We start from the raw sequence: 13,515 nt of genomic DNA, 5'->3' as shown, positions 1-13,515 counted from the left end.
TATTTTTGAGAAGAGAGAGAGCATGAGCGGGGGAGCAGAGAGAAAGAGGGAGCCACAGAATCCGAAGCAGGCTCCAGGCTCTGAGCTGTTAGCACAGAGCCCGACGTGGGGCTCGAACTCACAGACCCCGAGACCATGACCTGAGCCGAAGTCGGCAGCTTAACCGACTGAGCCACCCAGGTGCCCCGGGAAAACACAGGATTTAGAGCCATGTAGTCAAGAGTTCTAATTCTGGCTGTGAACCTTACTGTGTGACCTCAAGCAAGTTATAGAACTTCTCAGAGCCTCAGTATGAAGTGAGCACTCTCCACCATACAAGGGCATATGCACACAGGGCCCCTAAAACAGCACCTGATACACAACAGACGCTCAAGAAATGGTAGCTATTAGAACAGTGCTTTGTAAACCTCAAAGCACCTTGTGCAAATACAGCATGCTCATACTGAAACAGAAAGGAAGGGGGAGAAAAGATGTGAACAGGATCAGCAAGGGAAGTACAGAACAGGGAGTGTGTGAACACAGTAGATGTGCTTGGGGAGGAGTGAGTGGCATGGCGTGGTTGGAGGGTGGGACTCCTGAGGAAGTCAGTCTGGTTTTTATTCTCCAGAACATGGAAACCCCATTGAAGGCATTCTGAGAAAAATATAACTGGGCAAGACCTATGCTTTAGGAAAATAACTGGAAATGTGGAGGATGGTATGAAAAGGAGAAAAGCCAGAGGCAGAACAACATGTTGAGGAGACAACAGGGCACGAAGTGGAGCTAGGCCAGTGAGGCCGAGGCAGAGGGCTTGGTCTGGGATGCATGGAGAAGAGCCGGGAAGCTGGTAAATGGAGCCAAGTGACCTGATGGGAAATCCAGCACAGTGTGGGTACAAAGGAATGGAGAGGGAAAAGCAACATTTAGATGATCTTCATCAACAAAGACAGGAGAAGGGAGGTTCAATATGATTCCAAGGGTTTGAGTGGGGGGCTAGGAGAATGTTAATTCCACTGTTGAAGGCCCCGGGAAGATAAGAGTACAGTTCTGGACCAGAGGGGTTGAAGGAATTTGAGGAGACATCCAACAGAGACCCCAGACGACAGACCTGGGCTTCTTTTGTAGATTTGGGTGTGTCATCACCAGAGGGATGAGAATTGAAACTAAGGGGCCTGAGATTCAGAGAGTTTAGGCCCTCCAAAATATTAAGTTACAGGAAAGAGCTTTCATAAATGTAAACACGTACACAGGACTAGTAAGAGGACACAGGTTGGCTAAAGAAAGGTTCCACCAGCAACTTGCAAAAAGATAATATGGTGTGAAAATGAGAATAATATCTATACAAATCTATTAACTTACTAAATTTATAAATTCTACATTAACCCATAGAAATAAAGCTAATAAAATGGTTGGGTTCCTTTGGAACCCAGAAATTAGTATAGTCAAAACTCACTGCTTCTAAATTTCTGCTATGAAATTAAACAAAATCTTCTTTTCATACCAATACATATCCCAAAGAATTCAAAAATTTCAGTTTATTTACATATTGTATATCTCAAAAGAAGTTGGGAAAAAAAATGAAGTTTTAACAGGAAGTCAGTGAATTCTCATAGCTCTGCTGGTCTCTAGCATTTGGGGAGAGGGAGTCGTGGAGTCCTCAGAGATTGGAATCTTGATGACAGAACTTCAAATGTTCCAGTCACTTGCCAAGGAAGTGCCATACTTGCTCTGTGTCTGAAATGGTGGAAGGGGGTGTCAGGGAAGGGGTAAACAGCAAGGGAGAGAGGAAGAGATGGAGGGAAGAGAAATTTCAGTGACACCTTGAGGAAGTATTTAGGCAGATAAAAACAATCATGAGCTTGCTATGACACACTTCCCTATTTAAAGTTACTCCCCTTTAAATCCCAAGTTCTCTCATTTGGCTCAAACCTTAAATAAAACTGGGCTAAACACTCCGGAGCCTTCCCATTTTATTCCCTACATTTTTCTGGATCATTTTAGTCTCTACTGAATAACACAGAAGTTAGTGCCCTAGCGTCAGCATGAAAGGTCTAGGGAAAAAACCCTGTATGGTAAAATTTGACTGCTTGTCAAATATCCAAAAAATGGAATAGTATTGCAGAGAAGCAATCTGTTAGTTTCCCATATAAGGAATATAGCTTGCTTTCCCATGAAATGTCTATGGATTTGTTCTTTTCTAAACACCGTAGAACTTGACAGAGTAAACAGTTCTCATTTTTCCTCCAATTTTGCGAGCTGAATGCTCTTCTAATGTTTTATATTAAAACAAAGGGCCAAAAATTTTGCAAAGTTCCAAAGACAAATGATATGTGTCTATGCTTGTATTTTGAAATTTTTACTACAGAACATTTTTACTTATTTCTCAAAATAGCTTCAGATAATGGCAACAAAAAATAAAGTTATTTTCCATCCTACGATAAACTGTGATTTTAAGATATTTATTTAAAATGAATGATTCATTAAAGTGACAAGATAATTAAAAGAATCTTCCAAATTCAGATTACCTGGAGTCTCATTAAATTTATCAGAATTACCTGAAAACTTTCAGTACTTCACCAAAAGTCGCTAACATAATCAAACTATTGTCTAGCCTAAAAGCAGTAAATGTGCTCCTTTTCATTTTTTTAAATTACAAAATAAATGATTTCATTTGAAAATTTTAGTGACTATTTAAAAAAGTTATTTTACTTGGTTTATATAACTTTAATTAATCTATTGTGCTTTTTTGTCTGGTTTCCACCACTATAAACACATCTAGCTCAAGAACCAAAATATACCATACCTTCTTCATTACTTTCCTTATTCAGTGACGAGGACACCTGGAAGATAAAGACAGAGATGAATCCCTGTTATGAATATTTAGATGTGGAAACTACGCCCAGAACGTTTGTTTTGTTTTGTATTTTTATGGAACTATACAACAAAGTTTACAAGCAACGGTTCTCTAACCTGAAAAAAGGAAGTACTTCTCTTTGCCTTTAATTATCACTGCTTCTTCTTTTGGATAAACAAACCACAGACTCAGAGTCAAACAGAAAAAGCATGCTCGAAAATATTTTTCTCATTAACCCATGGGAACTACTGAGAATGTGAAGAGAAGAGAGAGAGGTTTCCTTTCAGTTGTTTCTTTGGCCAAGGACTAGGGGACGCAAACCCAACACACACATTCATGGATACGTCAGGCACACAAACACACATTGTGGAATTTATTTAGCTGTCTTCCAGAGCATTTAAATTAATTTTTCTGTTCATTTCCATGACTGGGCCAAGATTTTTAGAACAGATGCAGTATAATCTGTGATAGACAAGTTTAAAAGAAAAGCTTTTCTGAGATACCAGATTTTTTTCATAATTAAGAACAATACATTTTTTAGTTCTTTTTTTTCTTTCATCTTGTTTTATTGAGAGATTCCCTCATCCACACAGAGGAATGCACAAAGCCCAAGGATAAACATCTATGCAGTCACCACCCAAGTCGAGAAATGGAATAGGCCAGGCCCTTCCCCAGTCATAACCTCTTTTCCCCTAGGGATAATCACTACCCAAATTTTGTAACACATTTCAGATTTCAAATTTAACAATCAACTTCTAATTCTAATTCTCTGAATTTGCTCATCCTAAGTAGGAAAGATCTGCCTCTAACACTTGAGGTCTGGGGCAAAGGTACAAATGGAAGACCACATACCACACATGGTAATACTTAAAGTTCTAAATCAAGCTAACAAAATGATAAATTGAACATAAAGTATGTTCCATTCTATTATCTTGATAAATATACTTTTGTGATGACTTGGAAGCCTTGCTTGGCATTCTAGACACCTCAGAGACTGCCTGAACATAGCCGAGTAAGGAAGAGAGGCACAGGGCCCTCAACCTACCCCACTTCTCTTCTTTCCTCAGGCTCCAGTCTGTATTGAGGGCCTCATTTGTGCAAGGGCAGAAACTCCAGGCCACAAACCTACACACTCCCTTCCTCCAAACAGCCACCCACTGGCCCCTGCAGAAATGATGCAAGCAAATGATTCACACAGGAATGAGCACAGACCTGGGGAAATGCCCACAGAGGCTGTAGGAACAGGCTTGTAGCAACCTGGGCAAAGAATTCCAGGGTCTTGAGTAGCTAGACGGTGGTATGGAACGGGGGCGCTTGGCTCCTGGTGAATGCACAACTATGGTCCCCTGGTCTTGTGGGAAGGGATGTAACTGGATGAAGGCCAAAGCAGGACCCTCTACAAAGCAGAATGCAAAGTAGGGCTCTCCTTGCTTAGGTATAAGGGTACTACTAAGATCAAGTCAGTAAGGAAGAAAAACTTAAATTTCAGCAATATTAAAATAGTCCCTGTAATGATTAATGTGTTACCTTGGAGGGTGTTTTTAGCTGAGATTACCATTTAAATTGGTAAACTCTCAGTGAAGCAGACTGCCCTCTGTAATGTGGGTGGGCCTCAACTAATCAGTTGAAGGTGTGAAGAGAACAAAAAGACCAACCTCCCAAGCAAGAGGAAATTTTCCAGCGAACTGCCTTTGGACTTCCCCTGCATCACTGGCTCCCCTCTTGTCTCCAGCTTGCTGGCCTACTCAGATTTTGGACTTGTTAAGCCTCCATACTCACTTTTTACATATATCTACATATCCTATTGTTTCTTTGGAGAACCTTAATATATTCTCCTGAATCATAAATGGTTTCAAGTTATTTTTCCCTCTACTCTTTACGAAAAAGGCCAAATATGCTTTATTTTCGGTCACAGAAAAGTCAGGTAACAATGTAAATAAATAAAGAAGACCTCTGTATAATGTCATGTAAAACCTCCTTGAGATTCCCAAGTACTTCAAAAAAACAAAAATTCTATTCACCTTCCTCGCACAGAGAAAATGCTTAATCATGGTTGGTTTTGAGGATGATAGAACTTATGTAAAAACTGGGTATGAAAGCACCACCACAGTATAAAAATTATACTGAGAGTAGGCCCTTGGGATTTGATGGCTCTGTTTTACTACACAGATTATAAAACAGAGTAACCTGTTTATTTCTTGGAAATTGGTATGCTCAATCAACAGTGCAGGACATCTATCACAAAGTTTGTTGGAAAGTTAGCTGTTTAGATTTCCTGTTTAGAATGGGCAGCTGTTTCTTGCTGGAGCTGCCAAACATTTCAGGGGAAGAAAACGTATGGTATACATATGTACATCAGAGACATGGAGAGTTTGGTTCCAAACCACTGCAATAAAGCAAATACTGCAGTGAAGTGAGTCAAATGAATTTTTTGATTTCCTAGTACGTAAGAAAGTATGTTTGCACTATAGTCTATTAAAATACAGTGTGCAATAGCATATCTAAAATAACAATGTACATACCTTAATTTAAAAATTACTGAGAAAAAATGCTAACTATCACCTAGGTTTTCAGCGAGTCAGTCTTTTTGTTGGTGGAAGGACCTGCCCTCACATTGCTGGCTGCTGACTGATCATGGTGGTGGTTGCTGCAGGTTTGGGTGGCTGTAGCAATTTTTAAAACTAAGACAACAACGAAGTTTGCCACATTGATTGACTCCTCCGTTCATGAATAAGTTCTCTGTAGCATGTGATGCTGTTTGATAGCATATTACCTACAGTAGAACTTCTTTCAAAACAGGAGTCAGTATTCTCAAACCCTGCCCCTGGCTTTACCAACTGAATATATGTAATATTCTAAATCCTTTATTGTCATTTCAACCATCTTTAAACATCTTCAGCAGGAACAGATTCCATTTCAAGAAAACACTTTCTTGGCTCATCCATAAAAAGCAACTCATCCATTCAACTTTTATCATGAGATTGTAGCAATTCAGTCACATCTTCAAACTCCACTTATAATTCTAGCTCTCTTGCTATTTCTACCACATCTGTAGTTACTTCCTCCACTGAAGTCTTGAGCCCTCAAAGTCACCCATGAGGGTTGGAATCGACTTCTTCCAAATTATGACTTCTTCCTATGAATCATAATGTATTTAATGATGTCTAGAATGGTGAATCCTTTCCAGGTTTTCAATTTACTTTGCCCAGATCTGTCAGAGGAACCACTTATCTATGGCAGCTACAGCCTTATGAAATTTTTTTTTTAAGTTTTTATTTTGAGAGAGAGACAGCCTGAGTGGAGGAGGGGCAGAAAGACAGAATCCCAAGCAGGTCCCGGGCTGCCAGTGCAGAGCCAGATGTGGGGCTCAAACTCATGAAACTGTGAAATCATGACCCAAGCCGAAACGAAGAGTCGGACACTTAACTGACTGAGCCAGCCAGGTCCCGTGAAATGTATTTCTTAAACATTAAGACTTGAAAGTCGAAATTACTCCTTTGATCCATGCACTGCAGAGTGCATGTTGTGTCAGCAGACACGAAAACAACATGAATCTCACTGTATAGCTGTTGGTACTCTTGGGGGACCAGGTGCATTGTCAATGAGTGATAATATTTTGAAAAGTCTTTTTCTAAACAGTAGGTCTCAACAGTGGGCTTAAAATATTCGGCAAACCATATTGTACACAGACGTGCTGTCATTCAGGCTTTGTTGTCCCATTTACAGAACACAGACAGAGTAGATTTAGCCTAATTCTTAAGGGCCGAAGGATGTGGGGGATGGCAATAAAGTCACCAGCTCCATTAGCCTATTCTTTGAAACTCTGAAAGCCAGGCACTTACTTCTCCTCTTTGGCTATGACAGTTTTAGATGGCAGCATCTTCCAAAAGAAGGCTGTTTAATCCACACTGAAAATCCGTTGTTTAGTGTAGCCACTCTCATATTTTAGCTACACTTTCTGGGTAACATGTTGCAGCTGCCTTTACCTTTAACTTCTGTGTTATGGAGAGGCTTCTTTCCTAAAACCTCATGAAGCCACCTCTGCTAGCTTCCAACTTTTTTTCTGAAGCTTCCTCAGCTCTGAATTTACAAAATTCAGAAAAGTTAGGGCCTTGCCCTGGATCACGCTTTAGCTTAAGGGAATGTTGTGGCTGGTGTGATCTTCTATCCAGACCCCTCAAACTTTCTGTTTCATCAATAAGGCTGTTTTGCTTTACCATTTGGTTGTTCACGGGAGTAGCCTTCAAGAACTTTTCCTTTGTGCTCGCAATTAGGTTAATTTTATGAAGCGAGAGGCCTACCTTTCGGCCTGTCTTGGCTTTCAACATGTGCATTCTCCATGAAGCTTTATCGTTTTTAACTTCTGATTTAAAATGGAAGATGTGCGACTCTTCCTTTCACTGGAACACCTGGAGGCCACTGTAGGGTTATTAATTGGCCTAATTTCAATATTGTGTTTCAGGCAATAGAAAAGCCTCTCTATGGGCCAGATGGGAACAGCCAGACAGTGGAACAGTCAGAACGCATATAACATTTATCCATTAAGTTCACCATTTCATATGAGTGTGGTTTGTGGCACCCCAAAACAATTACAAGAGTAATATCAGAGTTCACTAATCACAGATCACCACAACAAATGTAATAATAAAAAAAAGTCTGAAATATTGTGAGAATTACCAAAATATGACACAGACACAAAGTGAGCAAATGCTTTTAGAAAAACGGCACCAATACACTTGCTCAACACAGTTACCACAAACCTCAACGAGTACGATGTAGTATCTGTGAAGCACAATAAAGTGAACTGCAATAAAAGGAGGTATGCCTGTACAAAATAGAACACGTGGGCAACTCCTCATTAGCCAGCCTCAGGAAAGAAATGGACAAACTACTGTAGCAGAAACATCATCCCATTTTATTTTAAAAATAATTTCTGGAATGTTCTTATAACTTAATTCTTTTTTAAAGATCATTTCTACTTTTAAGTAATCTCCACACCCAACATGGGGCTCGAAATCACAAACCCAAGATCAAGAGCCGCATGCTCTACCGACTGAGCCAGCCAGGTGCCCTCTTATTTCTTCATTCTTAAAATATATTTCTTGGTCCGTAAAAATATTCAGTGTGCACAAAGCTTTGTATAAAAGAAAACAAACATCCCAAGTCTAGAACTCAGAGATAAGAACTATTATAGTTTCAAGGTCATTTTTTTAACCTTTTTCCATGTTAACTCATGCCAAAAGAGAGATGGATATTTAAATTTGAAAACAACAAGGGGTGCATGATACACAGCCACTACTATTTAATTCTTCACCTAGTCAATGGCCTCCTGATTCATAAACATGACAACAAACTACACCTTCTTACAGGAAGTGGAGTAACTAAGAGAAGCACCTAAAACTGACCCAATCCCAATTCTGTCAGGTGTCCCCATCACTACATTTTCATGGTTAGAAACATACAAAGGATTTTCAGTTACTTACTGGAAAAATGTGGGCACCCTCTAATAATCCAATACAAATTCTCCACAAAAGAGTATTATTTTATACTCTTATTTCAAAATACTATCTTCTCCCCTTTTCCCACCCCAAAAATACTTCCTCATGAATATTAGCATCTTTGATTTCTTTCAAACTAATCTATAGTTTGCATTACCAAAGTATGTCTTTTTCTTTGACCCATCAAAGAAAGCTTACTCTAGCCTCTATCCCTATTCATGCATAAACTATATTTTGAGTTGATACGAACCATTAATAAAACTGCTCTGTACTTAGTGTTTCTCCTTCTAAAAAGCCCACTAGGTCCCTACGAGCATCTTTCATTCCAGGTTACATTTGTTCAAACTGACTAACAAGATACACTGATTGAAACAATATAAAATTGTGCTTTTACTGTATGAGTTGATATTCTTTCACTTTAATATTATAAGGGTTCAAAATTAAAGGCAAAAAAAGTTCCTGGTTTTTCATTCAGGTATAACCGGGTTTTTGGTTGAATTATGTTTCCAAAGTTCATAGGGCAGTTGCTCTACATTAATTTTACTTTTATATTCCTTTTCTGATTTTTGCTTTAGAAATCCAGCAAAATATGACCAATTCTTAGTTATCCAGAGACAAAAATGTAGAAGTATTTTAAGTCGTGTAAGTTTAATCTACTGTCTCTCCCTTTCAATAATGTATGTAATTGGCTAGAATCTAACAAAATGGCTGATTTTATTTTAATTTCTCTTGTCCAGGAGCACCTAGGTGGCTCAGTCAGTTGAGCATCCAACCTTGGGATTATGACCTGAGCCGGAATCAAGAGTTGAACACTCAACTGACTGAGCCATCCAAGTGCCCCACTTTTATTTTTTAGAGAGAATATATTTTTAAGTAAAATAGAAAAATCCCCTTTTTCCTTCTCCTTTCAAGTACTACTCATTGTGCATCCATGAACCATCACCACTGCCATCTCTAAGCTTTGTGTGCTCCAGCTTTACCTGAGACTGCTCTTAGGGGAAACCTGGCCATGTGAAAGCAAAAACAAACACTGCAGCTGCTAAGACTTCTCTGAGAGGCACTCTCTCATCCCAGTTCCAGAAGTTTCTAGTGCTTTCCATCACTCCTATGAGCTAAAGATTCACAGTCTCATGAGATTGGGCCCCTGCAACTGAGCAGGAGTGTGCTTATTCTCCTTGCCCTGAATCCTAGATTCTAAGAATTTTAATCCCCATGGCTACCAGGGTGTAGAGGGTCTGAGGCAGGTCTAGGAATTTCTTTAACAATGAGTGTGGTTCTTTGTCGCCCTACATGTACTGAGTTTGTGTGTGCCACCTCACAAAGTTCTTTTATTCCCCCAGTAAAATGACTACTGTCACCAAATATTTAAAAACCTTGCAAATTACCCAATTCAGACATTCCCCAATCCATTTCCTCAGAGAGCAGATTACAAGGAAAGTGCTTAAATAAAAGCATGTGGGAGAATTCTGGGTAAAAATTCCCAGATGGGAAAAGTAGTTAAGTATTAGAATAAGTTGTTATATTGTGGAAACTAATTTCTTCTCTTTCCCCCTCCTCTTCTTCCTGTTTAAGTCTCTGAATGTAAGACTAATTCTCACTGAATAATTTATATTAGTCACAATTACTTTTACAATACCCAACAATGGAATGGGCTATCCCATGAGGGAGTATAACACTGGAAATACTCAAGAGGCTGGAATAGAAGGGATTTTTCTCTATGTGGTCAATTTAACTCAACAACATTAATGCCAAGTAACAGTAAAATCAACGTTTATTGAATACTTTGTTTCACATTTTACCTGGATTATCTCATTCAGTTCTCTACACTAACTCTTGTAAGAAAGATATTATTATTAGCTCCATTTTTTTTTCAACGTTTATTTATTTTTGGGACAGAGAGAGACAGAGCATGAACGGGGGAGGGGCAGAGAGAGAGGGAGACACAGAATCGGAAACAGGCTCCAGGCTCCGAGCCATCAGCCCAGAGCCCGACGCGGGCTCGAACTCACGGACCGCGAGATCGTGACCTGGCTGAAGTCGGACGCTTAACCGACTGCGCCACCCAGGCGCCCCAGCTCCATTTTATAAATAAAGAAACCAGGCATAAACAAGTTAAATAATTTGCTTTAAGTTAGAAGTGAAAGACCTGGGATTTGGACCTAGACAGCCTGACTCCAGAACAAACCTTTTTTTTTTCCTGTTAAAAATTTCCTTGGACTAACTCTGACATGAAACAAACTGTGCATACTATATTTATAGCATGTAGTTCTGACACATGTACACACTCATAAAGTCATTATCACAATCAAGATAATAAATATATTCACCATCATCCCCAATTTCTTCCTGTAAGAGAAACTGTAAAATCTTTCCTTCCTGGCTCTCTCCCAAACTCTCCAACCAATGATGTTTTGTGTCATCATACATTAGCATTTACATTTCCTAAAATTGTATATAAATGGTATGATATAATATATATATGTATGTCTGCCTTTTTTCACTCAACATTTTTTTTGAAACTCAGCCATGTTATAGCACAGGTCAAATATTCATTTCTTTTTATTGCTGAGCAGTATTCCCATGCTTAACATACACTCTGAATATACCACAATTCATCCATCCATTCATCTGTTGATGGACATTTGGGCTGTTTCCAGTTTTTGTCTATTACAAATAAAGCTGATATAAACATTTGTGTAGAAGTGTTTCTGTATGGACATATACTTCCATTTCTTTTGGGTAAATATCTAAAAGTGGAATGGCTAGATCATATGGTAGGTAGATATTTAACTTCTCAAGAAAATGCCAAACTGTTTTCACAGTGGTTGTATCATTTTTCATTCCAACCAGCAGACTATGGAAGTACCTCCACATTCATGCCAACAACTGGGATGGCCAGTCTCTTAAATTTTTAGCTATTCTAAAAAGTGTGCATAAGCATGTCACTGTGGTTTTTAATTTGCATTTTCTTAATGATTAGTCAAGTTAAGCATCATCTCATGTGTTTTCAGTATGTCTTCTTTGGTAAAGTGACCATTTGCACATTTCCTTTGGAGGTGAGGGGATGGTTTATTTTCTTATTAATGAATTGTGAGAGTTCTTTATTCTAATATAAGTCCCTTTATCAGGTATATGATTTTCAAATATTTTCTTATAGTATGTGGCTTCTTTTCATTCTCTTAAGAGTATTTTTTACAGAACAGAAAACTTTAATTTTGGTGAAATCTAATTTACCATTTTAAAAAACAGGTTATGCTTTTAGTGCCATATCTAAAAAACTTTGCCTAACTACCCAAGATCAAAATAGGTTTATAGTTTTAGGTTTTAAATTTTGGTCTAGGATACATTTTAGACAATTATCATATAAAGTGCAAGGTATGGACTGAAGTGAGGTTTCTTTGGTACCCTATGGAATAACCAACTGTTCAAGTCCTACTTATTTAAAAGATTATCATTTTGAAAATCAGTTGTGCACATACATGTAGGTCTATTTCTGTATTTAATTCCATTCATTTCTTTGTCTAGTTTTACCCCATTACTCAGCTCTCTTGATTATTGTAGTTTTATAAAATATCTTGAAAAAAGGAAATTACTATTCCAACTTTCTTCTTCATAAGGTTGTTTATTCAAGGTCTCTGGTGTATATATATATATGTATGAGTTTATTAATTTGTAAAAAAAAAAAAGTGTATTAGAATTTGATTGATGTTGCACTGAATTTATAGATCAAAATTTGAGGAGAACTGACACAACAATGTTGCATCTTCCAACCTATAAATATATCTTTCCATTTATTTAGTTCTCCGATTTCTGTTGGCAATGCTTTATAGGTCACAGGTTCTTCACATATTTTTTCCAGTGTTTTCCCGAAGTGTTTCATATTTTTGATGCCATTATAAATAATGTATTTATTTTGTTTCCAATTGTGTATTGCTAGCATATACAAATATAATAGTTTGTTGTATAGTGATCTTGTATCCCGTAACAAACTTGCTAAAGTCACTTATTCTAGTAGCTTTCAGGTAGATTTTATTGAACATTATACAAAGACATTCACCTCATCTTCCTTTACAAGTTGGATGCCTTTTCCTTCTTTTTAATGCACTGGCTAGAACCTATAATGCTGAATAAAAGTAGTGGGAGCTAACTAGGCCAAGTGTTACGTTTATGGAAAGGTTTCTTAAGTACCCATTTAATTTGTTTATGCCTATTTCTTCTTCAGGGAATTTTGGTAGTCAGTGTATTTTGAGGAATCTGTCCATTTCATCAAAGTTGTCAAATTTACTGGTGTAAAGTTTTTCACAGTATTTTCCTTTTATTCTCCTAATGACTGTCACAATCAGCAGTGATGTCACTTGGCTCATTTCTGACAATGAAGACTTGTCTTCTCTCTTTTCTTTCCTGATCATTCTGGCCAAAGATGTATCAATTTTACTGATCATTTAAAAAAAAATAGCTTTTAGTTTTATTAATGTTTTCTATTGTTTTCTTAGGCATACAAATTTTTAAAGCTATGAATACCTCAAACATGCAAAAGATGAAGACATAACACATATCTACTCCCTACACTTTTAAAATAGTAACATTATTTCAGAAACTTTACAACTGAAGTCTTTTTCTCCATACTCATCAGAAATAAAGATATTTATTTTCCTTCTCAGAAATAACTTCTAACCACCATGCTAACACTGGTGTTTACTATTCTTATTTATGTTTCTAAAATGTGAAGACCATATCTGTCTGTATTCATTAAAAACATACGGTACTGCCTTGGGTGTTTTGCATACTATGAACTATGTATGCCTTGCTGCAAAAGCTTTTCTGCCCAACACTGCACTTTCAGGTTTTATCCGTGTAGTCACATGGTTCTAATTTACCTATTTCACCTATGGCATGGTATTGTACCACAGAAATAAACTATAGTTTATTTACCCAGCTTTTATCCATAGGCATTTATTCAGTTTCCAATTTTCCCACATCTGATCATATTAGTGTCTCTAAAGAATGTGTACACAGAAGGGTAATTTCTGATGGTGGATTATAAGTATCTTCAACTTGACTTACAATGACTTAAGTGCTCTTCAAAGTGGCTGTACCAATTTATATTCCCATCAAACATATCAACAAGTATGAGAGGTCTCCTTTCCTCACTTGCTTAAAAACACTTGGAAAATAAGACTTCTA

General features: G+C 37.8%; 1 protein-coding gene across 2 annotated transcripts in view; it reads right to left on the bottom strand.

Moving 5' to 3' along the window:
• Positions 1-1,497: 1,497 nt before the first annotated feature.
• The window catches only part of PPA2 (inorganic pyrophosphatase 2), a 96,636-nt gene continuing 84,618 nt past the window's right edge, over positions 1,498-13,515 (bottom strand). For both annotated transcript variants that reach the window (XM_025921739.2, XM_086704472.1), the window contains 2 exons: positions 2,783-2,819; positions 1,498-1,713 (listed from right to left, as the gene is read on the bottom strand). In XM_025921739.2, coding sequence (XP_025777524.1) covers positions 1,679-1,713; positions 2,783-2,819 — 72 coding nt within the window. In that variant the 3' untranslated portion in view covers positions 1,498-1,678. The remainder of the gene's footprint in view (positions 1,714-2,782; positions 2,820-13,515) is intronic.

The sequence above is a fragment of the Puma concolor genome, chromosome B1 (genome assembly GCF_028749965.1).
Source record: "Puma concolor isolate L17-30 chromosome B1, mPumCon1.1.hap2, whole genome shotgun sequence".
NCBI lineage: Eukaryota > Metazoa > Chordata > Mammalia > Carnivora > Felidae > Puma > Puma concolor.
Note: the sequence above shows the minus strand (reverse complement) of the source record. Positions and strands in the feature narration are given on the sequence as shown.